General features: G+C 49.0%; 1 protein-coding gene across 3 annotated transcripts; it reads left to right on the top strand.

Moving 5' to 3' along the window:
* The first annotated feature begins 231 nt into the window (after positions 1 to 231).
* LOC116639329 (zinc finger protein 250) lies at positions 232 to 25,318 on the top strand. Of its 3 annotated transcripts, none has more exons than XM_032415541.1 (6): positions 232 to 296; positions 7,323 to 7,417; positions 7,649 to 7,790; positions 7,995 to 8,108; positions 8,294 to 8,356; positions 18,866 to 25,318. In XM_032415541.1, the coding sequence occupies exons 2-6, from the start codon at positions 7,376 to 7,378 to the stop codon at positions 20,188 to 20,190; spliced, it is 1,686 nt and encodes a 561-aa protein (XP_032271432.1). In that variant the 5' UTR covers positions 232 to 296; positions 7,323 to 7,375; the 3' UTR covers positions 20,191 to 25,318. The 3 variants fall into 3 exon arrangements, with proteins under 3 accessions (XP_032271432.1, XP_032271434.1, XP_032271433.1); XM_032415543.1 differs by having other exon boundaries at positions 7,664 to 7,790; positions 18,866 to 20,190; XM_032415542.1 differs by having other exon boundaries at positions 263 to 307; positions 18,866 to 20,190.

Raw genomic sequence — 25,318 nt, 5'->3', positions numbered from 1 at the left:
GTGCAAGGCCGGAGCGCGGTGTGGCCTCTCTAGGCGCGCCGGAGGTCTCGTCTCTCGGTGGCTCTGGAGCGCGCCGCAGAGCTGTCAGTCAGGAAAATGGCGCAGGCGGGGAAGGCGGGCCCGACGGCCGCACTGGGGGATGTCGCACGCTAGGACTGGTGGCCCGGGATGTGGGCGGGGACTGAGGAGGCGGGGCCCCCCGGGATTGGCGGATGCGCAGTCGAGGCGGGGCGCCCCCTTTGTCTGAGTGCGTTGCGGGCGTCAGTCTCTTCGCGCGTGAGCCTGCGGCGTGGAAGGTGAGTCGGAGGTGCGTGTGGGCACTGGCAGGCTGGGACCCCCTGCCCGCACGGGAGCCGGAGCTGGGTCGTTCTCCTCACGGACAGGGCACTTCCCCGCGGGCACGCTCTGCTCCCGCCCCTGGCGCCGGTTCCCTCCTGCGGACGTGCTGTGGCGTCCTCTCTCTCCGCGGACCCCTCTCTCAGCCCCCAGCCCCCCGCCTTCCGCCACACCCCAGTCCCCTGGCTGCTCCTCGCTCCGGGGCCTCTCCCGACCCCCACCCCTCGGCCCCTGCCACGCCCTGGGCCCCCGTTACCCTTGACACACCCCAGGCCCCCCGCGACCGGGACCCCGGGCCCTCACCCCACCGCGCCTGCCACGCCCCGATTCCCTCCCCCCGGCCGCGGGACACCTCAGACCCCCCCACACTCCCAGCCTCCCGGCCCCTCCCCCGCGGACTGCGAGCCCTGGCCGGAGTTGCGGGGATGCCGCGGGGCCTCGGCCGAGAGGATCCGGCGCGACTGCGCCGGGGAGGACGCTCAGCGACCCGCGTGTCCCGGGCTCGCTCTCGAGGGCTCCCCAGCATACAGAACCGGAGGCTGAGAAGCCCACCGGACCCCGCGGCGGCCGCAACGCCCCCGCAGTTCGCAGTCGGCCGTCTCCGCGTCCGAGCGGCGTTGGTGTGTCTCTGGCCAAGAGTACTTCCTAATTTTACATTCTTCCTCCCTGTTCCTGTTCATGCTGTCTTTTCCCTATTACTTTGTAAGAGCCCTTTTTTAATGAATGAGACCAATCTTTTCTAACATGGTATGCAAATATTTCCCTAGTTTCTTGTTTTTTCACATTTCAATAGAAAATAATGTTTTTTGTTAAAATGTAAACGTGTGAGAGAACTATAAAAAGTGAGAGTCGTCGTCGGGAGCAGGCTGCCAGTGTGCGCAGAGGAGGCACGGCTGGCTTTGTACCCTTTTCCGGATTTTGCGTGCGCTTTTTTCCGCTTCCAGCCTGAAAGGGAAGCTCGGGGGCAGAGGGGTGGCCGTGCTCTACCGGCCGATACTTGTAGATTTTTCACTTAAAAACTGTCTTCGTGGCCGTGCGTTGTCTCCGTAGGGTGGGCCCGGAGTGGAGTGAGGGGAGGCTGGGGCCTTGAGATCGCCCTCCCCGCATTGTTGTCGCATGAATGTTTTAATTTCCGTTCCCCGGTGATTGGTGAGGTTGAAACTCTTCGTGTGCCTTTGTGCTCCCCCTCTTTTTTTTGCCTTTGTATTTCCTTTGTGATCCGCCAGTTCATACTCTTCTCCGTATATGTTGAAAATATTCTTCACAGGCTGACATTTGAGTCCAGTTACAGTGTTTTGTTCTGGTTTGGGGTTTTTTGAAGAGATTTCAAGTTTTTAGTGGTAAAATATTTACTCCTAAGGCTTTTGAGCTTTGTTATGTTTTAAAGGGCTTTCCCCTTGCCAAGATTATTTTTAAAGTAAATCCTTGTTTTTCTCTGGTACTTGTGCAATGTTGCAATCATCTGGAATTTATTTTGGTGTGGGGTGAGGGGACTCCAGCTTCATTTTTTTTCACTATGCTGTTTCTAACACCACCTATTGAATAATTCATCTTTCCATTGATTTGGAAAACCACCTTTGTCATGCATTAAATTCTTACATGATTTTGGGTCCATTCTGGAATTTGATGGCTTTGATGTGCATACGGTCTTCATTTTCATGCAGCAGATCTGGAAGTCTCTGCCCCCATATTTCTGCTTTTGGTATTTTGCTTTGAAAGGCCCTTCCCACCTGAAATAATAAAAACTTACCTATTTGCATCAAGTTCTTTTTATAAAATGTACTTTAAAATTTCAACTCATTCATTCATTAGCCTAGTGGATTCATTAGACTTGTAGTATTTGATATGAGATGATCTAATTTTTTTCTGGCCTATTTTTTTTTTTCTTTTTTTTTTTTTAATCTTTTTGCTCTACTTTCTGGGAGATGTGTTGAACTTTATGTACAGGCCTAATTTTACTTTTCCTAAAGCATTTAACTGGTCCTAGCCCCATTTACTGATCATCTTTCCTCAGCAATTTGAATTGCGTCCTCTGTTCTCCATTTGTTTATACAGACTTGGCCCTGCTCTGCCCCATTCCTGTGTCACCCCTTTTCGTCCAGGCCCACTTGGCTCTAGGCACCTTGGTTTTGTGGATACAGTGAGAATTTACATCTCATTTCTAAAGTTTGTTTTAAACTTGTTTCTTGTGTCATTTATGAACAGAATCTTTTTCCCTGTGTATTTTCTGACTAGGTGTTGCTGGTGTATAGGAAAGCTATTGGTTTGGATGCGCGATCATTCACTATGGAAGATTGCAGGGTTGTTGGGGCGCCTGGGTGGCTCAGTCGTTAAGCGTCTGCCTTCGGCTCAGGTCATGATCCCGGGGTCCTGGGATCGAGCCCCGCATCGGGCTCCCTGCTGGGCGGGAAGCTTGCTTCTCCCTCTCCCACTCCCCCTGCTTGTGTTCCCTCTCTCGCTATATCTCTCTGTGTCAAATAAATAAATAAAATCTTTAAAAAAAAAAAAAGATTGCAGGGTTGTGCTTTGTGTTCACAAGTGGCTCGGAGGTGCCTCTTCTGAAGATGCTTCCACCATGGAGGGCAGGGTATTCCAGCAAGAAAACCCATAGGTGAGGATGGTGAGGACAGACGGAGGAAGATCCTGGGAGCCACCCACCCCAGACCAGGGACTCGGAGTGTGCCTGTCCTAGCTTGTCCCTGTGGGCAGGGTCTTTGGAGGATAGGCATGCTAGCTCTTTTACATCCAGCCCATGAGGAATTCAACAAGGGCGTTAAGTTCCTAAAACTTAGCTTACAAAACAAAATAATAATAAATGTTAAATTCTAAGCTCTTTGTGTCTCTGCAGTCCCTTCTTTAGCTCCTGTCTGTGTTGCTGGCTGCTCAGTCATCACGAGAGCCAGAGCCTGCTTGGCACAGAATGTCTCACTGCAGTGTGGCTTCTTTCCCGTTGAGCACATCCAGTGCTGCTGAGAACATTGATCTATTCTGGTTTTGTTTGGGTTATTCCCTGAGGAGATTTCCAAAAATGAAATTCCTGCATCTGAAGAATGGCTGTGGCTGATGGATGGGTGGGCACTGGTGCAGGGACCCTCAGGGCGGGTGCGGTTTGTGTTTGGCCCCGTGTTGTGGGAGGCATAGCCTTCTTCACAGTCTGCTCTGATACTCAGTGATGGTGATTCTGGCTCTGGGGCTATCTGAACAGGACTGGGCATGCCCACCTGTTCTACCTTCCTGTCTAAACTCCTGGGTTGGGGTGCCTGGGTGGCTCAGTCAGTTAAGTGTCTGACTCTTAATTTTTGGCTCAGGTCATGATCTCAGGGTTGTGAGATGGAGCCTCGCATTGGGCTCCGTGCTGAGTGTGGAGCCTGCTTAAGATTTTCTCCCCCTCTCTGCCCCTCCCTCCCCTTATTTAAAAAACAAACAAACAAACAAAAACTCCTGTGTTTTTCTCACAGAGCAAAGCCTGGAGGTGGGCATCAGAATCATGGGGGTCAGGGTGGAGGAGAGGGTATCTTACTAAAAGCCAGTTTTGGTGCCCTGGATGGCTCTTTTTACCTGCCTGACAGTTGTCAGGTTTGAGGGCCACAGTGTTTAGCACATCTTTGCATGCAGCCACAGACTTGTTCAAAACTAGTTAGTACCACTTTTTGTATTGGTTTTGTTCTTTTTTTTTTTTTTTTAATCAGAATACAGGTGTCTTAGTTCCTTTGGGCTGCTATAGTAAAATACTGTAGACTAGGTAGCCTATAAAACAACAGACATTTCTCACAGTTCTGGAGGCTGGAAGTCTGAGATCAGGGTGTCTCCACGGTCAGGGAGGACCTTTTCCGATTGCAGACTTCTTGCTGTGTCCTCACGTGGTAGGAGTGAGGAAGCTCTGTCAGGTGTCTTAAAAGGGTATTGATCCCATTGTGAGGACTCCACCCTCATGACCTAAGCATTTCCCAATGGCCTCACCTCCTAACACTATCCCACTGGTTAGGATTTCCCCATATGAATATTGGAAGGACACAACCCTTCCAACCCTAGTAACAAGCATTCTGGTATGCTTTTACTTGGTAATGTGTGAGGGTCCTTCTAGGTAGAGAGCCTTGGTTTCAGTGCTATTCTAGGGCTCTCTCTCCCCCGCCCTCATCCCCAGGAATCTTCCCGTTTGCCCTCTCTACCCACCTCCATGCCTCACTCATACTGAGAGCCTGGTTTTTTGAGTTAATCTAATTGAATGAGCACCACAGCATTTGACTCTGCCCCTTGCTCTCCTCTTGAGGCCCGAAGAGGAGGGGTGTGATCTCCCTGTTTTATAGGTGAGGAGAAAGCACATACACACACTTCTTGGCCCTGGGGGCATTGTTTCTGAAGGAGGACATTATGGACATGCTCTTTGCGTCCCATCATTTCATTTACCCATTGGCTGTCTCGCACAGCTTAAATCTTTCAGGGTGCATGACCTGTCTGGAAGGACTATGGATTGGCAGTGGCACCATCCTTGAGTCTGCGTCCATTCCAGGGGAGCACCCACTGTTGAATGGTGTATCTGATTCATCTACATACTGCCAGGTGGCTTTCCTGAGAAAGAGTGTGAAGTATGGTCTCATAGCTCTTTAATTTCATTCACTTACTCAGCAAACATTGGACTGCTGGCTGCTCTGCTGGGACACGAAGGGAGAAAGAGGACTGGACGACGCAGAGGCCCTCAAGGTTGGGGGTTCAGGAAGGGCCTCAATGAGAGGGTGATATGGCCAAGCACCAGCCAAAGGGCAGGAGCCTCCCTAGCAGAAGGGAAGCCCAGACAGGGTTCTGAGCAGCCTTGTAGCAGCCGTGGAGGGGCAAAGAAGGGTTTGAAGCCAAGGACAGTCATTGTTCCCACTGCTGGGGGGAGGGGCAGGTGCACAACCCTGTTGCAACAGGGCTGGGTTCTGGGTGCGTTTGGAGGGTGGATTAGGAGTGAAAGAGTGAGGAGGAGGGGTGGCTGGGTGGCTCAGTCTGTTGAGCGTCTGACTCTTGGTTTTGACTCAGGTCATGATCTCAGCATCATGAGATCAAGCCTTGTGTTGGGCTCCACGCTCAGCGGGGAATCTGCTTGAAGATTCTTTTGCTCTGCCCTTCCCCCTGCTTGTGCGCACTTGCGTGCGCTCTCTCTCAAATAAATAAATCTTAAAAAAAAAAAAAAAAAAAAAGCCAAATGCCTCCTGGGGTCAGCCGTACCCGTCTCCAGCACCCACTGGGGAGATCCTGAATGGAGTTCCTAATCCTGGCCCAGTTGCAGTGGGGCCATAGTGCAGATGACTGCCTACTTGCACCAGGTCCCCAGGAGACCAGGGCTGGATTATCCATGAAGGTCAAATTCTCATGCAGATGAGGATTGATGGAGGCCCTGGCTGAGGGCACAATATCCAGGAGACCTAGTGGGGACTGAGTTGCAGGAGGACAGGTGACCAACTGTCACCACTGCCAGCAGTGGACAAGGATCTGGCCACATGGAGGTCATAGAAGACCTGGACCAGGGCAGCTTTGGGGTAGGTGGGGAGGGTGGAGACCACACAGGGGAAGCAGCTGGACAACGCCACGGGCAAGATGACTGACCAGGAGAGATGGCAGGTCTGTGCGGTGCTCGAGAGGGTGTGGGTGTCCGGTACACCATCAGTAGGGCAGGAGGCAGAGCGGGTGGTGGCAGTGACTTTCTCATCGTTGTTCTGAGACCTGGTGAGGCAGCCTCCCCCCCCACCCCCGATTCTTTCAAATCTTATTTTTAACCTGTTTTCCAGCATCTATTGTTCATATGAATGTTAAGGTAGTTCTACTCCTTTAAGACTCCTATTAGAATCCTAATTCTAATCTAATTAGAATTAGATTTCTGTTGCATTGACACAGAAACACAGATTTGGCGGGAATGGGCATTCTTGGTGAACTGAGGGATGGAGAGAGGCCAGCTTCTCTCCACCCGAGTCTGCTATCATGTTCCTCAGAGGCAGCTGCAGTTAGGAGTTCCATGTGTATATTCCCAAAAGCTGTCTATGCAAACATACGCATACATCTGATGTTCTACAAAGAAAATGGGGTTGTAGTGCTTCCTGACTTCCTGACCCCAAGCCTTCCCTTTGGGCAGTCCGCAGTGTGAGGCATCCTGTTTGTCAAGGTGATCTTGTACCATTTTTCCTAGAGTGATCTGCCTGCTAGGTTTCTGTGTCCCTGTTGCAGACTCCCTGTGACACTCCAAAAGATGTGAGCCCCATTCCCCCATTAGGAGAGCTCTTAATCCCCCCCCCCCTGTTTTTTCCAGTAATTTGAATATGACAGACACCTCAGGTTAATTTGTCCTGATATGTCTCCAGAACCTGCCCATCCCCAGGCTCCCCATAGTGCTCAGACCAAATCCCTGGATGACTCTGGACTTAATCTACCAGAATCAACCATGTGTCATGCCTCCGTTGCCAATCCCTGGTGGAGCTACCACCAGGCTGATGGCCCCAGCCTCACTAGAGCACCACGGCACAACCAGGGGAGACTGAGGCATCAACAGGCCCACAGGAGTTATGGTCAAGTGAAATATGAAGGGCCTGGAGTGTGGACCTCAAGCAAAACCAGCCATTCTCAGCCTGTCTTCCCTGGAGATTATCTCTGGAGGCAGCCTGGCCTGGCACCCACACCGGACCTGATGACGGCTTGCCATCTTTGTGAATACTCTGGCACCAGCCCTTGTGCGTGGACTGTGAGCCTGAGCAGATGGCTCCGAGTCCTTGTTAGCTCCCAGCTGACCATGAGGACCCCAGGGTCTGGAGAACAAAACCTTGTGGCTGGAGCCTTGGGGTACACAGGTGTCCCCAAACATCTCAGAGGGGATGTTCCTGGGCTCATGGTTAGAGTCCAGGGACCATGGTTCCTGAACTGTGGGGTAAGAGTGGGGGGGGCGGGGCTGGACTCCCAGAACTCAGAATCTGTGAGGGCAAGGCTGGGCCCCTCATGTGTTCCCACCTCTTCCTCAGCCCCACAGGCTCCTCTGACTTCCATCTTCCTCAGAAACCTCAGGGGATCAGGGATGGCAGCGGCCAGGCTCCTGCCACCACCGGCAGGACCCCAGGTGAGCTGCCCCCGAGGCCTCTACATTTCCTCATAGCCCTCCCATGCCCGGGGCTCCAGGTGGTAGCCTGAGTGTCACTGCCTCTATTGAATTCTGCGGCCTCTCCCCCCCGCCCCACCAAGCTGTTCACATGTGTTTCCCCTACCCTCTAACCAAGGGCATCTCCACTCCCCCCACCCCACCCCACACTGCTCCATCTCAGATGTGGAGACTTAGTCCAACCTGCAGCAGCCCCTGTCATTCCAGGCCAAGGTGACCTTTGAGGATGTGGCCGTGCTCCTCTCCCAGGAGGAATGGGACCGCCTGGGCCCTGCTCAGCGGGGCCTCTACCGACACGTGATGATGGAGACCTATGGGAACGTGGTATCACTGGGTATGGCCCCTCAGCAGCCCTCTTCTGTGTCTATGTGCTTGGCCAGGGGTTGGGGGCCCTGTGCTGGGGGTTTTGGGGTCGCCTCCAGGTACTCAGCTCTAGAGGAATGTTAGTCCTGTCTGTCTCATGCCTGCAGGTCACTCAGGCGGGGTGGGGGTGTTCACAGATACTGTATTGACAAAAGGCCTTCCCTCCCGTGAGCAGGACTTCCAGGATCAAAGCCCAATGTGATCTCTCAGCTGGAGCGAGGAGAAGAGCCATGGGTCCTGGATGGGCAAGGGGCTGAGGAGTCTAGGGGCCTGGGGAGTGGCCATTCAGGTGAGTGACAGGAGCTGGCCCTCCTTGACTTGGGGTTAATCAGTTCCGGGTGGCTGTGGGCACTGACAGGTGACAGCAGGAGTAGCTTCCACCTGGGACCTCTGCTAGCAGAGGCTTAACTCAGTGAATTGCACTACTCTCGAGAAGTGTTTTGTTGTCCCTTCAACTCTCTTTTCCTTTTGCAGACAACTACAAACATGACCACATGACAGCTCGTATGCGACAAGACAGTTCACCCTGTCCGTGGGGTAGGTGTATGTCTCATCTTTCTAATCCATACAATCCCTGCAGGTGTTAATGCTCATGATTCACCAGAATGTAAAGAAATTTCCTGGGGTGCTCTGATGCAGAATATGTTCTTGTTACACAACACATACAATCTCTACAAAACTGTCGGGAGGGGTTTTCTAAATTAAAAATTTGTTTCAGTGGAATTGTTTTTTTTCCCTTTGTCTTGTCACATGTAGAACATTCTTCCCTAGTCTGTCCTTGAAACAACTGAAGCCATGATTCTGAAAGTGAGGGCTCTGCTCAGGCCGTCTCCTGCAGCAGGCGGGCACAGGGTGGCCTGGCGCTAGAACTGCCAGCAGCTTGAGTCTGTGAACATGAAGGTTTGATCATGCGGTGACTTGATGCCGTGGGTGATTGAGTAACCTGCTGTACAGTTATTTTTTTAACTTATTAAAGTCATCTTGCTCATCTTGTTACTTTGGCATCAGGGAAGAAACTACCTATTCAGGAAACTTCAACCAGTAGAAATGATACTTTTCAGTGCAAATGGGTAATTATTTCTTTGGCTTACTAGCTTTATTCTATGACAGTGAGGCTTTATAAGTCAAACAAACAGTTTCCCAGTTTCAAAAAAACATAACCTTTTAAAAATAAGATGTATAAAAATTTTACTAAATAGATGACAGTAAACCCAGATTTTTTAAATGAAGAACCTATTAGTGTTACCATTTTTGAAACAGTATACACTTAATAATTGTTCTGAAGATAATAAAAAATAAACAGAAATATCCAATAGGAAAAATGGGCACAAAACTTGAACAAGTTCTGACAGAGGAGGAAAACCAAAGGGCCAATAAATGTGAGAACATGCTTGGCCTCATTATTCATCAGGAAAATGGAAATCAAGACCATTATGATTTACCATGTTAACACCTTCAGAATGAAAAAAAAAAAATGGAAGGATCTGACTATCAAGTTTGAATGAGGATGTAAATATGCACACTCACCTTAGGAAACAGTTTGGCATTATCTAACGAAGTTGAAAATACAGGTCCCTATGTCAAATGTTCCACTCTTGTGTATATAGTAAGGATGTTTGTTTGTAAGCACCAAGAAACATATACAAGAATCTTAATAGAAGCATGCTTCATGATAGAAAAAATTGGGAATGGGGCACCTGGGTGGCTCAGTCGTTAGCGTCTGCCTTCAGCTCAGGTCATGATCCCAGGGTCCTGGGATTGAGCCCCACATCAGGCTCCCTGCTCCGCAGGAAGCCTGCTTCTCCCTCTCCCACTCCCCCTGCTTGTGTTCCCTCTCTTGCTGTGTCTCTCTCTGTCAAATGAATAAAAGCTTAAAAAAAAAAAAAATTGGGAATGACCCAAATGTCCATCAGCAGTAGAATAGACAGAAGAATAAACTGTGGTGTTTTAATAGGAAAGAACGTGTTGTAGTGAAAATGGTTTAATAACTGCTAGGGAACAATATGATGCATCAGAAACACAGGTTGAGAGAGGAAAGCAAATTGAAGAAGACCAGGTACCATGAAATTATAAAAATGTTAGAAATATGCCTAATTAAGTTATTGGTTAAAGATACAAATTTCTAAGATAAAAGTATTTTAAAAGAAAAAGGCGTCTACTTCCAGCCAAGATGGAGTAAACAGAGATGGGAGTCACCCTCTCACTTGAAACAACGTAAAAACGACAAGATATATGAAAACACAGCTCTCAAGGTGTTGGGCATCATTCTCTCAGTGGAAATCAATCAAGGAAGGAAATTAATCCCCGAGAGACAGGAAACAAAGGGGTGATCTCTACAGTTGCCCCAGCTCACAGCTTGAAGAAGATTACAGTGCAGGGAGGGAACTCTGGCAGAGCCCAGTGGTCTCCCAGACTTGAGGACACATAGTCAGGAGTCCAGAGACACCAGGGAGGCTAGAAGTCCCACAGAAGAGTCCATTTGACAAAGAGAACTCTGGATATCCGCAGGGAGAGCCCTTGAGTATTAGCACTCACAAGGAAACAGTCAAATGCCAGGAAAGAGCCCCCTCTTTAGAAGGAGTAGCGGCTACAGTAGCCAGGATTTAAGATGGTCTTCATAACAGAATGAATGTTTGTGCCCCTCTCCCATTTATCTGAGGAAGCCCTAAACCCCAATGTGAATGTATTGGTGATGGAGCCTTTATGGAAGTAATTAAGGTTAAGTGAGGTAATAAGAGTAGGGCCTTGATTTGCTAGGATTAGTGTCTTTTTAAGAAGAGGAAGAGAGACCAGAGCTGTCTGTCTTGGCACACACAACCTCCCAGACCACTGCCCCATGATGTACGTGCCCTGCCTCCATAATCCCCGGGATTGTGAATATGGGTTTTACTCTTATGATTGTGTTATGTTAGGCTTTTGCTTTTAAGGAATGGAGAACCCTCTAAATGTGGGTCTGGAGGTCAGAGACAGAAGTCAGATTCAAAGAATGGGAAGGATTTGATGCACCGTTGCTGCCTTGAAGGGGGCGGGGCCACATGGCGAGGAATGCAGGTAGCAGTGAAGAGCTGAGAGTGGCAAGGAAACAGTCACCTTAGTCCCATAGCTGCAAGGGGCTAAATTTTGACAACAGTAGGAAAGAGCTTGGAGTACATTTATTGCCTGAGCCTCCACACAAGAATTCAGACTAACATGTTATTTCAGCCTTGTGATACATTGAGGAGAGAACTCACTTGTGCCATATAGCTACAGAACTGTGGGCTCGTAAATACAGGGTCCAGTGCTCACACAGGCTGGGAGTGCTGTCTGCTCCCAACAGCAAGAGTGGGAAACCTGGAACTCACAGGATCATCAGTTAGAGAGCTAACTAGTGGGGGGAAAGAGCCCTAAGCACTACTCTGGTCTGATCTGACAAAGTTCAAAGGCAAGAACCATACATGCTACTTCGAAGTAACTTAACCAAGACTATTTAAGCTCTAGAATATTTCTTTTTCTTTTTCTTTTCTTTTTTTTTTTTTTAAGATTTTTTTATTTCAGAGAGAGAGAAAGAGCAGGGGGAGGAACAGGGAGAGAGAAACTAAAGCAGACTGCACTGAGCGAGGAGCCTGACACAGGTCTCAATCTCACGACCCTGAGATCACAGCCTGAGCTGAAACCAAGAGTCAGACATTTAACCAGCAGTGCCACCAGGCGCTCCAAGCCAAGGCTATTTCTAGAAATAAAAAATATCCAGCATCAAACAAGGTAAAATTCATAACATCTGACATCAAATAAAAAGTTACCAAACATCCAAAGAAGTAAGAAAATACAACCATAATTAAAAGAAAAAACAGTCCAGGGGCACCTGGGTGGCTCAGTCGTTGAGCGTCTGCCTTCGGCTCAGGTCATGGTCCTGGAGTCCTGGGATCGAGCCCCGCTTCGGGCTCCCTGCTCTGTGGGAAGCCTGCTTCTCCCTCTCCCGCTCCCCCCGCTTGTGTTCCCTCTCTCGCAGTATCTCCCTCTGTCAAATAAATAAATAAAATCTTTAAAAAAAAAAAAGAAAAAACAGTCCTGTTAAACTGACCAGAAATGACATCAGTGATAGAATTGGGAGACAAGGATATTAAAATAAATTTATTCCATATGTTCAAGGATTAGAGGAAATACTGAGCATATTAAGTAGAAGCATGGAAGATATGTGAAAGACCCAGATCTGATTTTTTTTTTTTTTTTTTTTTTTTTAGATTTTATTTCTTTATTGACAGAGAGACACAGCAAGAGAGGGAACACAAGCAGGGAGAGTGGGAGAGGGAGAAGCAGGCTTCCTGCGGAGCAGGGAGCCCGATGCGGGGCTCGATCCCAGGACCCTGGGATCATGACCTGAGCCGAAGGCAGATGCTTAACAACTGAGCCACCCAGGTGCCCCCCCAGATCTGATTGCTAGAGATGAAAACAACAATGTCTGAGATGAAGAGTTCAGTGCGTAAAATTAGTGGCAGATTAGACATTGCATAAGAAGAGATTAGTGAAAACAAATTATTTTGAAACTACTGAAAAGGAAACAGAAGGAAAAAAAAAGACTACAGGATATCAGGGAGCTGTGGGACAATCTGAAATAACCTAATACATGTAGCTGAAGCCAACAAAGGAGGGATAGGAGGGTCAGAAAAAATATTTTAAGAAATGATGGTTGGAAATTTTCCAAATTTGTTGAAAAGTATAAACTCAGATCTAAGAAACTCAACGAACCCTCTACCTCATAAATGAATAAAATTACACTAAACTACATCGTAATCAAAAGAAGTGTTATAACTAAGAAGCCAACAAAGGAGATAAAATAGAACCATGAAAAGTAAGTTGATTTTTTTAAAGGAGAAAGAGAAGAGGAAACAAACCACGGATGTTTAGTGACTGCTCTAGGGTTTACAATACACATCTGTCACCATCGTTTACCTTCCCACAACGTTAACACCGTTTCACAGGTAGCGTAAGACTTAGAACAGTAGACTTCTGTAGTAGTCCGCTCAGGCTGCCATAACAAAAGGCCACTGATGGAGTGACTTAAACATGAAAAATTTTGTTCTCACAGTTCTGGAGGCTAGAAGTCCAAGACAAAAGTGCAGTTGAGTTTGTGGTGAGGGCTTTCTTCCTGGCTTGCAGACAGCCACTTTTCTGGTGCTCACGTGGCCTCTGTGTGCCTGTGAGTGCGTGGGGTGGGGGGAGGTGGGAAGTGAGTAAGCTTGCTGGTGTCTCTTCTTATGGGGCACTAATCCCATCGTGGCGGCCCTATCCTCGTGACCTTGTCTAACCCTAATCACCTCCCAGAGGCCCCACCACCAGATATTACATGAGGGGTTAGGGCTTCAACATGTAAATTTGGGGGAGGGGGAACACAAAGACACAAACATTTGATCCATTTTACAACAACCCTGTTCCTCTGTCCCAGATTCTGTGATCGTGTCGTCATAAGTTCTACTCTTGAATATGTTAGAAACCCACAGTGCGTTAACTATTTTTTTAAGTTTATTTAAGTGATCTCTACACACAACATGGGGCTTGAACTCACCACCCCAAGATCAAGAGTTGTTCCCCAGCACATAACTATTTTTGCTTTGGACAGTTCTATTTTAGAGTGATTTAGAAAACCTTTTTTACATAGTCTTGTATATTTACCTTCATTTTAACCATTTCCAAAAGCCTTTATTTCCTTGTATAAATCCGACTTTCTGTCAGGTATATTTCTGCAGCCTGAAGAATTCCCTTTAACGTTAGTTTGGATTTGATTGTTGGGTGTTTTCTCCATTGGTGTTTGTAAATTGACAAGTTTTTTTCTTTTCTGCACTTTAAGGATGTCAGTCCATTGTCTTTTGACTTGTTTCTGATGATGAGTCCACTATAACTTTACATTTGTTCCTCTGTGTCGTGTGTGTTTTTCTTCTAACTGCCTCTAAGATTTTCTCTCTGGTTTTTAGCAGTTTGAATATGATGTATCTAAGTGGTATTTTAAAAACATATTTGTGATTCTAATATCTTGGATCTGTCTTTTGATGTCTTCCATTATTTTTAGAAAAATCTCAGCCATTATCTTTTCAGATATTTTTGCTTCCTGTTCTCTTTCTCTTCTGCAATTCCAACTACATCCAGGTTAGGCCATTTGATATTGACCCATACTGGTTTTATTTTTTGTTTCATACATTTGTCTCTTTCTTTTTTTTTTTTTTCTTAAGATTTACTTATTTATTTGAGAGAGAGCACAAGCCAGGGGAGCGGCAGGCAGAGGGAGAAGCAGACTCCCCGCTGAGCAGACCCCTCCCCCCCCCAATGACGTGGGTCTCGATCCCAGGACCCTGGGATCATAACCTGAGCCAAAGGCAGACGCTTAACCATCTGAGCCACCCTGTCGTTGTGGGATTTTTTGGGTAATTTCTGTTGACCTGTTTTCAAGCTCACTGGTCTTAGCTGGGTTGGGTCCACTGATGAACACATTAGAGGCATTTTTGTGTTGCTGTGTTTTTTACATCTAGCATTTCCATTTGGACTCTTAGAGTATCTCTCTGCTTAAATTCCCCATCTGATCATTCACATTGTTCCAACATATGAGTCATCTCTAATTCTAGTTCTGTTGATCACTTAGTCTCTTGACTATATGTGTGTACATGTACACACACACACACAGTCGTTCTTCTTTCTTTTGGGTGTCTCATAATTTTTTATTGAATGTCAGCTATCATTAACTGGGACAGTAGAGATAGAGGTAAATAGTGTATCTGTCTGGAAATGTAGCCTGTCCTACTAGGCTGATAGTGTGAAAGCCTGAGTCAGTCTAGTCAGGACTTGGGCTGGGCTCTGTTGTTCCCAGAATTGCCTTCAGTGCATCACTAGATTCACACTCCTGTGGCACTTCCTTGTACGTAGGGTGAGGGCTTTCAGTCTTCCAGGTGTGCCTACAGGAGAGGGTTTTCTTCTATGCTCTTTCCCCCACTGTAGCAGTAGTAGGCAGTTGCTGGTGACTCAGGGCTTGCTGGCCTTTGGGGCAGGGGCAGGGAGAAATGAGAGGATGCTCCACTGTCCTGGTCCATCCTCAGTTTTAGGCAGGTTTGTATTCCTGGGTCACAGCCCTTCCCCTGGTTGAAGCAGACTTCTCACTGCTGGGCTCATGATCATTTCCTAGCTCTCCCTCAGGAGTAGAAGATAGTTTTCTTTTCCCTTCCCAGCCATTGGAATTTTTTTTTTTTTTTTAAAGATTTATTTATTTATTTATTTGACAGAGAGATAGAGAGCACAAGTAGGCAGAGTGTCAGGCAGAGGGAAAGGGAGAAGCAGGCTCTGCTGAGCAGGGAGCCCGATGCAGGGCTTGATCCCAGGACCCTGGAATCATGACCTGAGCCGAAGGCAGCTACTTAACCAACTGAGCCACCCAGGCGCCCCTCTTTTTTTTTTTTTTAAAGATTTATGGAATTTTTATCTGTATCTTAGAATGAGAAGTTTGCTTTCGCTCACGTAGTGACTTGCAGCTTTTGTTCTGTAGAGGAGAAGGGTTCATGTGGCTGCTTTTGTTCTCCTCTTGTAGGCCTAAGCCACCAAAAGAGGCTTCCTCTGGACCTGCTCCCAGGGGGACATGAGCCCCTGTGTCTGGAGCTCCCCGGGGTTCTTTGGAAATTCATTAATGTTTTAGCCAGGTGCTTCTTCCTTGCTTGGGTGGTGGCCTGTCTTCCATCTTCCTCTTATCTTCCTCCCTTCCATCATCAGTGCAGTTGTCTCCCCATGCACGCACCTATCTCTCCTTAGGGTTCAGGTTGTTTGGTTGCCACCATGACCTTGGCTCTATGATAGATTCAAGAAAGTTACAATTTTATAGATTACCTGACTTTTTCTTGCTGTTAGGGTGGAAGTGATATTCTTTCCAGCTTTCTCCCTCCTGGGGGAATTCAGTTAATACATAATTAATAACCAGTATAATAATATATATTGTTTTACATAATGTATAATAATAGTGATATTAACAGTAAAAGGGACATGGGATTGGTCAGTGTATCCACCCGACTTTGTATGTCAGACTGGGGTTTATGTGCTCCTGTTGGTCATGGTGAGGAGCTCTCCAGTACCACTGATGAGCAGGCAGTGCTGGGGCAGAGGGACACGGGACAGTACGCTGTCCCAGGGCACCTGGGTGGCGCAGTTGGTTAAGCATCTGACTCTTGGTTTCAGCTCAGGTCACAGTCTCGTTGAGTCTTGGGATCGAGCCCCACATCAGGCTCCACACTCAGCATGGAGTCTGCTTATGACTGTCTGCCCCTTCGGCCTCTCTCTCTCTCCCTCTTTCTTGCTCTCAAAAATAAACCTTTAAAAAAATTTTTTGGAAAACAGTAAGCTGTCAAATGGTAGTCTTAATAGGAACAAGGGCTTGGACACTGGTGGGGAAAGAGGAAGATAAGGGATCAAAAAAGAGATGTGGATCCTGAAGGCCCACCAGCCACAAGAGGTAGGGGCTTATTCTAGGAGGAAGGAAGAGCCAAGTTCTCTTTTGGACTCTTGACGTGGATGTGCTGGTGGGCCATCTAGATGGCAAGGTCTGGCAGCAAGCAGAGCACCCACCTGAGCCTGGAGAGCACTGGGAGATGGAGGAGTCAGAGTGTCTGTGTCTGGAGGTGCAGCTGAATCTCAGGGTGGGTGTGAAGAACCAGTTCATCAAGCCTGGAGTAGGACTCCAGCCTCTACAAGGAGGCCCCTCACTCAGGGGAGTCTCCCACTTCCCACTCCTGCCTCTTCTCAGATGATCAGCTGTTGAGGGTTTGCTTCCATCTGGCTGCCACCAACTTCTGCAAAGAACTATTAGCATTTGGTATGTCTTTGCCCCTCCAAGGTACCTAGCTGTCAAAAGGCAACACAGATCAAAACAAGCATATTTTATTTATTGGCCACCTTGGCCCAAATCTTTCTCCGAACACCAGTCAGAAGTCCCATCTTAGAAGGTCCCTTGGCTTTGTAGGGGGACTACTTGGCTTCTTTTTTTTTTTTTTTAAGATTTTATTTATTTGACAGAGAGAGACACAGCAAGAGAGGGAACACAAGCAGGGGGAGTGGGAGAGGGAGAAGCAGGCTTCCCGCCGAGCAGGGAGCCCGATATGGGGCTCGATCCCAGGACCCCGGGATCATGACCTGAGCTGAAGGCAGACGCCTAACGACTGAGCCACCCAGGGCCCCGGGACTACTTGGCTTCTGAATCTTTTATTTTTCAAGGGTCCATGTTGGGGGTTCCAGGTGGCCCATTAAATAGCATCTGTCTCCCCAGACCAAGTTAGGAACTAATTAAAGAGTGAAGCTTATCTCTCAATAATGCTGTTACCAGCAAGGTGTGGGGGATTTGACAATATCCTTATTCTAGATAGAACACAGTTGGAAAATGACTGGGTGCTATTCAGCATGCTTTCTAATCACAGAATGAGACCCACTTGCCACCTGATTGAGGCAGTGAAGGACCACCACAGGCCCCCATGCTGGGGACTGCCTCTGAACGTGAAGGAGCAAAGCCGAATATGGTTCCCTGAGCTGAGAATGCCCAATTCTTACGCACATGAACCAGTGAAATAAGTTACTCCACCTACCCTGGAGAGAAGGGGGAGCAAAGAAGCAGTCAACACATAGGCGCACATGCACATTTGGATGCCATCCTAGCTCCTGATCTCAATATTGCTGGATCAGCATTTGTAAATTTCCCCTCAGAGCTGCTGACCCCTCAGTACCTGTCATAGACCTTAAGTGTGTCTGTGAGAATTCTCTCAGATCTTCCTCTGCCTAGAAGGCTTTGAATTCTGGAATATCCCTCAAGTGCAACAGTTTTTAATGCTGTTCCTGGCAGAGGTCTTTGGGAAGCTGGGGGTGGCAGCATGGTGTTTGGAGTTGGCCTCCTAAGCTGCAGGGCTGAGATTGGGCACTTGAGAGTACACAAGGAGGCCTGGCTGCTGTCATGCAGTCAACCTCTTGCTTCTGGCCCTGACATGGCATCAGCTCCACCTGTTGGGTGACACTGATAAAGATCACTCCATGAGCACAGCCTGTCCTCTCACAACATCCCTGAAGCCCCTTGAGAAGTCTTGGTCTTCTGACCGGCATCTTGTCATCTCAATGGCTTGAACTCCCAAGATTTAAAACACTTGTTCTCTGGCCAGCCTCGCTGGCTCAGATGGTAGAGCATGCAGCTTTTGATCTCAGGGTCGTGAGTTCAAGTCCCACATTGGGCGTAGAGCTCGCCAAAAAAAAAAAAAAAAAAAGTAATCAGCACACCCTGTCCTCCCCGACTCACAGCCCACAGAGTCCCCAACCTGATACTAAAAACATCTACCCCAGCCCTCTGCAATACTTCCTGCTGCCCTGCAGGCCACATTCCAGCTTAGGTGTGGCAAGACTCCCATTGTGTCTCTCCTCTTCCCAGTGCATTCTCCACAAAGAGGAGGTCACACTCCCCCATGTACAAGTCTTCTCTTCCTGTGTCTGTTGGACATGCACACAAGAGCTCACACTTCTACCAGCTCCACACCAGGTGTTGCTGTCAGCCCAACAAGGCTCTCTGCAGTCCTGGGTGGGTTTAGGGTTACATGATGGCCTCTGGAAGCCCTGTACATAAAGACTCCAGGGAGGGACGCCTGCGTGGCTCAGTCGTTAAGCGTCTGCCTTCGGCTCAGGTCATGATCTCAGGGTCCTGGGATCGAGCCCCGCATCGGGCTCCATGCTCAGTGGGGAGTCTGACTCTCCCTCTCCCTGCTTGTTCTCTCAAATAAATAAAATTTTAAGAAACAAAGACTCCAGGGAGAGTGGGATTCGGGCAGTAATGGGCTGCCACCAGCTGCTGTGTGCCTTATGTCCGTGACACCTGCCTCTCAAACTGCCCTGTCAGCCTGGGCGGCACGTGTCTAGTTACTGGACACAGATGCGAGTTTTCTGCTCCTCTGCAGCTCACACGGCCACGTGCATTCAGGGACCACGGCCCTGCTGGCCACCTCTGGTTACACTTGCTCTGCTGTTCTGAGTGGGTTAGCAGTTAACATTTTTACTTTGGATTTGTTGTTTCAGAATATGAAAACAAGGGAGAGAACCAAAATAGGGATTTGGGTCTGAAGCCATTTATTTCAGAGGAAGTATCAGTGCTTCTGGGGGAAACATCCACGGGATGGATTGATCAAAGACGTTATGAACGTGAGCAGAGCTTCTGCGGGAGTCCAAGCCCCGCCGGCCGGCCTGAAGCCCAGGTCCTGAGTCAGAGCGTGCCTCTCCCTCAGCATCAGGCTGTTCCCAGTGGGGAGAGACCCTACAAGTGCACCGAGTGTGGGAAGTGCTTTGGCCGGAGCTCCCATCTGCTGCAGCATCAGAGAACCCACACCGGAGAGAAGCCCTACGTGTGCGGCGTCTGTGGGAAGGCCTTCAGCCAGAGCTCCGTCCTCAGCAAACACCGCAGAATCCACACGGGCGAGAAGCCCTACGAGTGCAACGAATGCGGAAAGGCCTTTCGGGTGAGCTCGGATCTCGCTCAGCACCATAAGATCCACACGGGGGAGAAGCCCCACGAGTGTCTGGAGTGCCGGAAGGCGTTCACGCAGCTCTCGCACCTCATCCAGCACCAGCGGATCCACACCGGCGAGCGGCCGTACGTGTGCCCGCTGTGCGGGAAGGCCTTCAACCACAGCACGGTTCTGCGCAGCCACCAGCGCGTGCACACGGGCGAGAAGCCGCACGAGTGCGCGCAGTGCGGCCGCGCCTTCAGCGTCAAGAGGACGCTCCTGCAGCACCAGCGCGTGCACACGGGCGAGAAGCCCTACACGTGCAGCGAGTGCGGCCGCGCCTTCAGCGACCGCTCGGTGCTCATCCAGCACCACAACGTGCACACCGGCGAGAAGCCGTACGAGTGCGGCGAGTGCGGCAAGGCCTTCAGCCACCGCTCGACGCTCATGAACCACGAGCGCATCCACACGGAGGAGAAGCCGTACGGCTGCTACGCGTGCGGAAAGGCCTTCGTGCAGCACTCGCACCTGACGCAGCACCAGCGCGTGCACACCGGCGAGAAGCCGTACGTGTGCGGCGAGTGCGGGCACGCCTTCAGCGCCCGCCGGTCTCTGGTGCAGCACGAGAGGATCCACACCGGCGAGAGGCCGTTCCGCTGCGCGCAGTGCGGCAAGGCCTTCAGCCTGAAGGCGACCCTGATCGTGCACCTGCGGACCCACACGGGCGAGCGGCCCTACGAGTGCAGCCGCTGCGGCAAGGCCTTCAGCCAGTACTCGGTGCTCATCCAGCACCAGAGGATCCACACGGGCGAGCGGCCCTACGAGTGCGGCGAGTGCGGCCGCGCCTTCAACCAGCACGGGCACCTGATCCAGCACCAGAAGGTGCACCGGAAGCTGTGACGCCCGCTGGCCCCGGGAGAGGCTCCTGCAACTCCGCTGGGTGCCGTTCTGTGGCAGTGCAGCGTCCCAAGCACACGTTCCTGTGGGAAAACCGGAGGATGCCTGTTTTGTGCACCCCACATCCTGAAGTTCTGTTGCACAGTAACCACACAATTGTAGTGACTTTTGGTAAAGGCGGCCATCATTCATTCATTCCTTAACATGAGACCATCTGTTTGAAGTAAGAAACTGAAGGAAGTTAAGACTTAAGGATTTCTTACATTCTAAATAAAGTTTTTTCTTAGAACATGACATGCCTTTCCTAAAAACAGTTATTCTAATTATTGCACATAAATTTGAATTGGATTATTTGCAGTATTCTGTCAGACCACTAAAGTGTTGTGTGGATAAAATGATATAAAAAAAGATTGTCATCAAGTAATATGGCTAGAAATCCTAAGTGTGTGGAGCCACTTGTTTTGTGTGAACAAAGGAAAAAGTCTAAGGATTAATTAGTGAGAAATGATGTAAACTTAGAAAACACTTCATCTGGTGTTTGAACTTTATTCAAGATCAGAAGGGATGTCCTAACTTTTTAAGTGAAAATTCAACTCAAAAATGGATCTTTGCCTCAAAACCCACCCTTATGACTTAAGAGACCTTGTGCCCCAGAAATCATGGGATGCCTTGGGCCTCCAGACCCCATGTGGGTTGGAGGGGAGCTCTGCACGCAGAGCCCAGACCTCATAGCTGCTGTGTTACTCAAAAGACAGTTCTTTGGTAGATAGTTTTAAAACCTAAAATTCTCAAATTCAGATAGCTTTTTTATTATCTAAAATTTCCATTTCTGTGTTTGAGGTTTTTATTTTTTACTCCTGATTGCAAGAGCGTCTAGTATCCATTTTCATGTACTGTAGTGAATCTGGTTTATTCATAATTTTTAAGAGGTTTTTTTCCTCTCGAAAACATCAGCTTCTTGGGAGAAATGAAGGACTATAGTGTTGACCCATAAGGCCACAGCAATACCCTGATGCAGATAAAAGCTTGTTTTCCCCCTCTCTGGTACAGGTGAGAGGAGCCAGCCTCACAGGTGAAACTCTGGAAGCTGAGGTAGCAGGTGTACTGCAGAGAGGAGATGGGCTCCTGAAAGGAACTGACATCACTGATGTGTACTGCAGAGCAGCTGGGACAACAGGGGCTAAGGAATTGAAGCAAAAACAGGACTTGGGATCACTAAGGTAGATGCTAGAGAGGAGGTGCACTCGCTGAGGTATTCCTTCGGAGATGGCTGAAACCTCAGAGGAGATGCTGGAGAAGCCAAGCTCATGGTGCGATTCAGAGGAGCTGAAATCCCTCCATGTTCCTGCAGACGGTAGCTGAAATCACTAGAGCCAGACTGCAGATCAACAGAAGCGTTACTGCAGAGAGCAGCTGACCCCAGTGAGATGCTAGCTCGGAAGTCCCCACAGAGGGAAGCCAGCAGCCCTCACTGGTTGAGTGTAGCTGGCGTCTGACTCAGTGACTGCCCTCAGAGCCCACCGCTATACAGGGCACAGTTCCTAATCCTGTGGAAGAGTTAGAATAAGAAAGAGTCATGTTCCAGTCAAGAGGAGAATAAGAGTTCAGTTAAATACAATGTACAGAAATACTTGTTTGGAAAGACACTGTATCACAAGACAACGTAAGTGATACAGTACAAGTCATTCTGGATTGATAAATCCACCAAATCTAGGGTTTTCGGGGAAATCTGCAAAATGTATAGTTCACTTTTCAACCTTCTTAAGTGAAGTGTACTTAGTATCATTCTGCCTTTTCTTCCTGTCAGCTGCCATTGACCCATTGGTGTGTGCACAGGCTCAGGCGTCCATGGAGCTGGAAGGTGAGCTTCAGTGCCCTTCTCCCTGGGGAGGATCCCTGGGCCGTGCATTTTTGTCACCTACTCTCCAAGGACCAGGAGGTAGCACAGAACCTGCTGGAACATATGGGCAGTCTTTGTTTTTGGGAAGTGGCATCAGGCACCAAAATGACCTTTGGGGTCCCTTCACCCCGTTAATAGCCTTCTCAGCCGTTAACTGCCCATCTCTGACTGATCAGCAACATACCACACTTATTTTGGATTTTTTAATTTTTATTTAGACGTCTTTACATTTTATGCATTTAAATCTTTATCCTATTTTTCCTTACTGCTACCAAGAATTTGACACTTAGTTCTCAATTTTTCTATAATTTAGAAAACACCCAGAATTTTATTTCTGTGTACTATGTATAATCTGACATTTTCCAATAAAAAAGGAATGACTGGAACACCTATTTGTGGGTGAAGGGAGATGAATGACTTTGGTATAAGGACCTACTACAAATCAGCGACCAGAGGACATGAGCTGACAGTTCCCAATAAAGGGACGTACGATGAGGAGAGCCTGGAAAAGGCTAAGTGTGCCAGTTTCAAATAAAAACATACCACCTCCTGATCAATTAGTAAAGGGTATCCTGTAACACAGAGCTATGAAGGTGTCGGGGCATGGGTGCTTTCACGCCTTGCTGGTGATATCCATACAATCCACCTGTGTCAAGTATAGGGCATGTCGGGACCCATCACTTCTCTGGAGAAAAATACCTGCACAGCAGGACCCAGCTTGGCAGGTGCCATGCAGTCCAGAGATGGCCCTGAGGGAGGCAGGACCACTCCTAGGGGACAGGCTGGGGAAGCTCAGGCCACCAAAAGCCACTCTGTGCAGAGGGTCTGGTGGTGAAGGCCCAGGAGGATCTTTCGTGGGAGATGGGCTTGCTCCAGGGCTGAGGAAAATCCTGGGTTGGGGGTGGGAGCAGCACTACTCTGCCCCATCTGGGTGAGTTTGGAGAATAAAAGTTCCTGAGCTGAGAAATGCAGGTGAAGTATAGGGGTCCCCAAGACTGCCCTCCCCTCTGACACCAGTCACAAATTTGGGGATTCCCAAGATCACCCTGAAGTTCAGTAATTTGCTACAAGGACTCATAGAACTCGCCTTGAAACCTGATACACACATGGTTACAGTGTATTACAGGGAACAGACACACATAAAATCAGACAAGGGATTTCATGCAGGCAGAATCCAGAAAAGTACCAAATGCGGGGTCTCTGTAAAGTCATGGACAACATTACTTTCCTGGCTCTGATGTGTGACAGTGTGCATGGAGTATTGCCCACAAGGGAAGCTCACCCGAGCTTTAGTATCCAGAGGTTTTTTGGGCTTGGTGACACATACAGATGGCCCCCTGCATGACACCTGAGTCTGCAGCCTCTCCAGAGGTTTGAGTAGGTGCCACATGGCCAAAGCCCCTCCCATACACCATACTGTTCTGTAGAGTCCCTGGCTCTGGCTCTGAGTAAACAAAGACTCAGGCAGGACACTCCAGCCACCCAGAAGTAGGACAAAGGCCATCCCTCCCCTGGGGTCAGGTTAATCCTTTCTGCAAAAGTGGTTAAAAGTGGGTCAGATCCCAGGCCCACCTCCAACTGCTCCGTGACCTCAGTCCAATCACCTCCCTTCCTCAGCCTCAGCTTCTGATCTGTAGATGAGAATACCACCATTCACACCACAGGGCTGCGGCGAAAATGAAATGAAATCTACAAGAAGACCAGCCCAGCACTCAGTTCTGCATAGTCTGTGTGTTGGAAGTTAGTACAACTGTGAACAGGTGCAGCTATCATGGGAGGCAGGGGGCCACACAGAGAGCAACAGGCCAGGGGAGCTGCTCACCTGCCGCAAGAAGACAGAAATTGCTCCCCAACCCCAAGGGATCTTGGAGAAGCTCAGCCCACGGTCACATAACCCATGCAGGAAACAGGCTGGGCAGGGCAGGGTACACCTGGCGCTGAGCAAGGACTCACTCCCTCCTCAGCATGAAAGGCCACACAGCCCCTCCAGCAGGGACTCCAGGACAGGCTAGAGGACACTAACCCCAGGGTGCACCTGAAGACGGGCCCAGCCCTTGAGGACAGGGGTGGAAGGACCCAGATCCCGCTCTGACCTTTGGCTCAGGTCTGATGCTCTGCCTGGGTCCCTCTGCCTCAGGGTGTGTATCGGGCCAGCCACAAAGATGTGGGCGTGGGTACCACACATGCACACTGTGAGCATGACCTTTACCTTTGGGGTAAGCTGTTCTGTATTTTACCTGGAGGTGCTGACTCAAGCCTCCCCTAACAGGCCAGAGTCCTCAGCTGTCTGATCCTCTGACACCAGCAGTTCATCTCCTGACTGGTAACTGCCCACAGCTATTAACAATTATTAACAATCAGCCTGTGGTCTGAGATGACATTGCTCCCAAAGACCCTCTGTCATCAGCAGGCTGACAACTCAGGTTTTTGATCCTGTAAGCTGAGGAGGCAAGAGGATAGCAGCAGGAGTTAACCCACTAGACACCCAGACTGTCCAATTGAGAAGCAACGAGTCCCTCTGCCTGCACTCCCTCCCATCCTTAGATGAGCTTGACACTTGGCTCCTGTGTGTGTGTCACCAATGGATGGTGCCAGCCCTCTTCAGCCAAAACCAAACAGCCAAGAAAACTTGTCAAACCGTATGTTCTCTAGTTTTGCACAATGAAAACCACCAGCATATTTTTTTCCAGGTATTTCCATTAAATATGCTTCTTCAGACTGCACTGCCCCACCACACCTCCCCACCCCGTAGCCCTCCCACCCAGGGCTTCAGGGCTCCCTTCAAGGCCACAATCCCTTGGGGGTGCCCCTGGCTGAAGGGACATCCATGGAGGAGGAAGGGACCCCCAGAGCACGGGTTCTTAACAAGCAACCCAATGAGAAAGAATCGGGGCCATTAGCAGTGAGTGATAGGGCAGAGGATGTGAGAGATGGTTTTCGTTAAAACCAACACAGAGAAATACAAGTTTCCTGAGTAATCAGACAGTCAAATTCAATACCAGCCAGAGTCGTGCCTATTTAATTAGCAAACAGAGGTGAAAATTATAGTATCTAGTACAGGGAGGTTGTGTGGAACTCAGGCTGTGCTCTAATCAACTTTGCATCCTGACATGGAAGGTAAATGTTTTCCAGTGATTCAGTGTGGTGACATTACGTATTGGGAACAACCACCCTGGAAAGCATTTGCTTATATACATCAATGTCCTTTAAAATGTTTATCCTGTTGGGGTG

Source organism: Phoca vitulina, unplaced genomic scaffold, assembly GCF_004348235.1.
Source record: "Phoca vitulina isolate PV1807 unplaced genomic scaffold, GSC_HSeal_1.0 scaffold18, whole genome shotgun sequence".
Taxonomy (NCBI): domain Eukaryota; kingdom Metazoa; phylum Chordata; class Mammalia; order Carnivora; family Phocidae; genus Phoca; species Phoca vitulina.
The sequence above is the reverse complement of the archived record's forward strand: the minus strand, read 5'-3'. Positions and strand labels throughout refer to the sequence as shown.

What these genes read in the sequence shown, in the direction of transcription:
- LOC116639329 (XM_032415541.1), top strand. Translation starts at nt 7,376, where the DNA reads ATGGCAGCGGCCAGGCTCCTGCCACCACCGGCAGGACCCCAG. An exon ending in CACCACCGGCAGGACCCCAG is followed by an intron (nt 7,418 to 7,648) that starts GTGAGCTGCCCC and finishes AACCTGCAGCAG; the next exon opens with CCCCTGTCATTCCAGGCCAA. An exon ending in TGGGAACGTGGTATCACTGG is followed by an intron (nt 7,791 to 7,994) that starts GTATGGCCCCTC and finishes TCCCGTGAGCAG; the next exon opens with GACTTCCAGGATCAAAGCCC.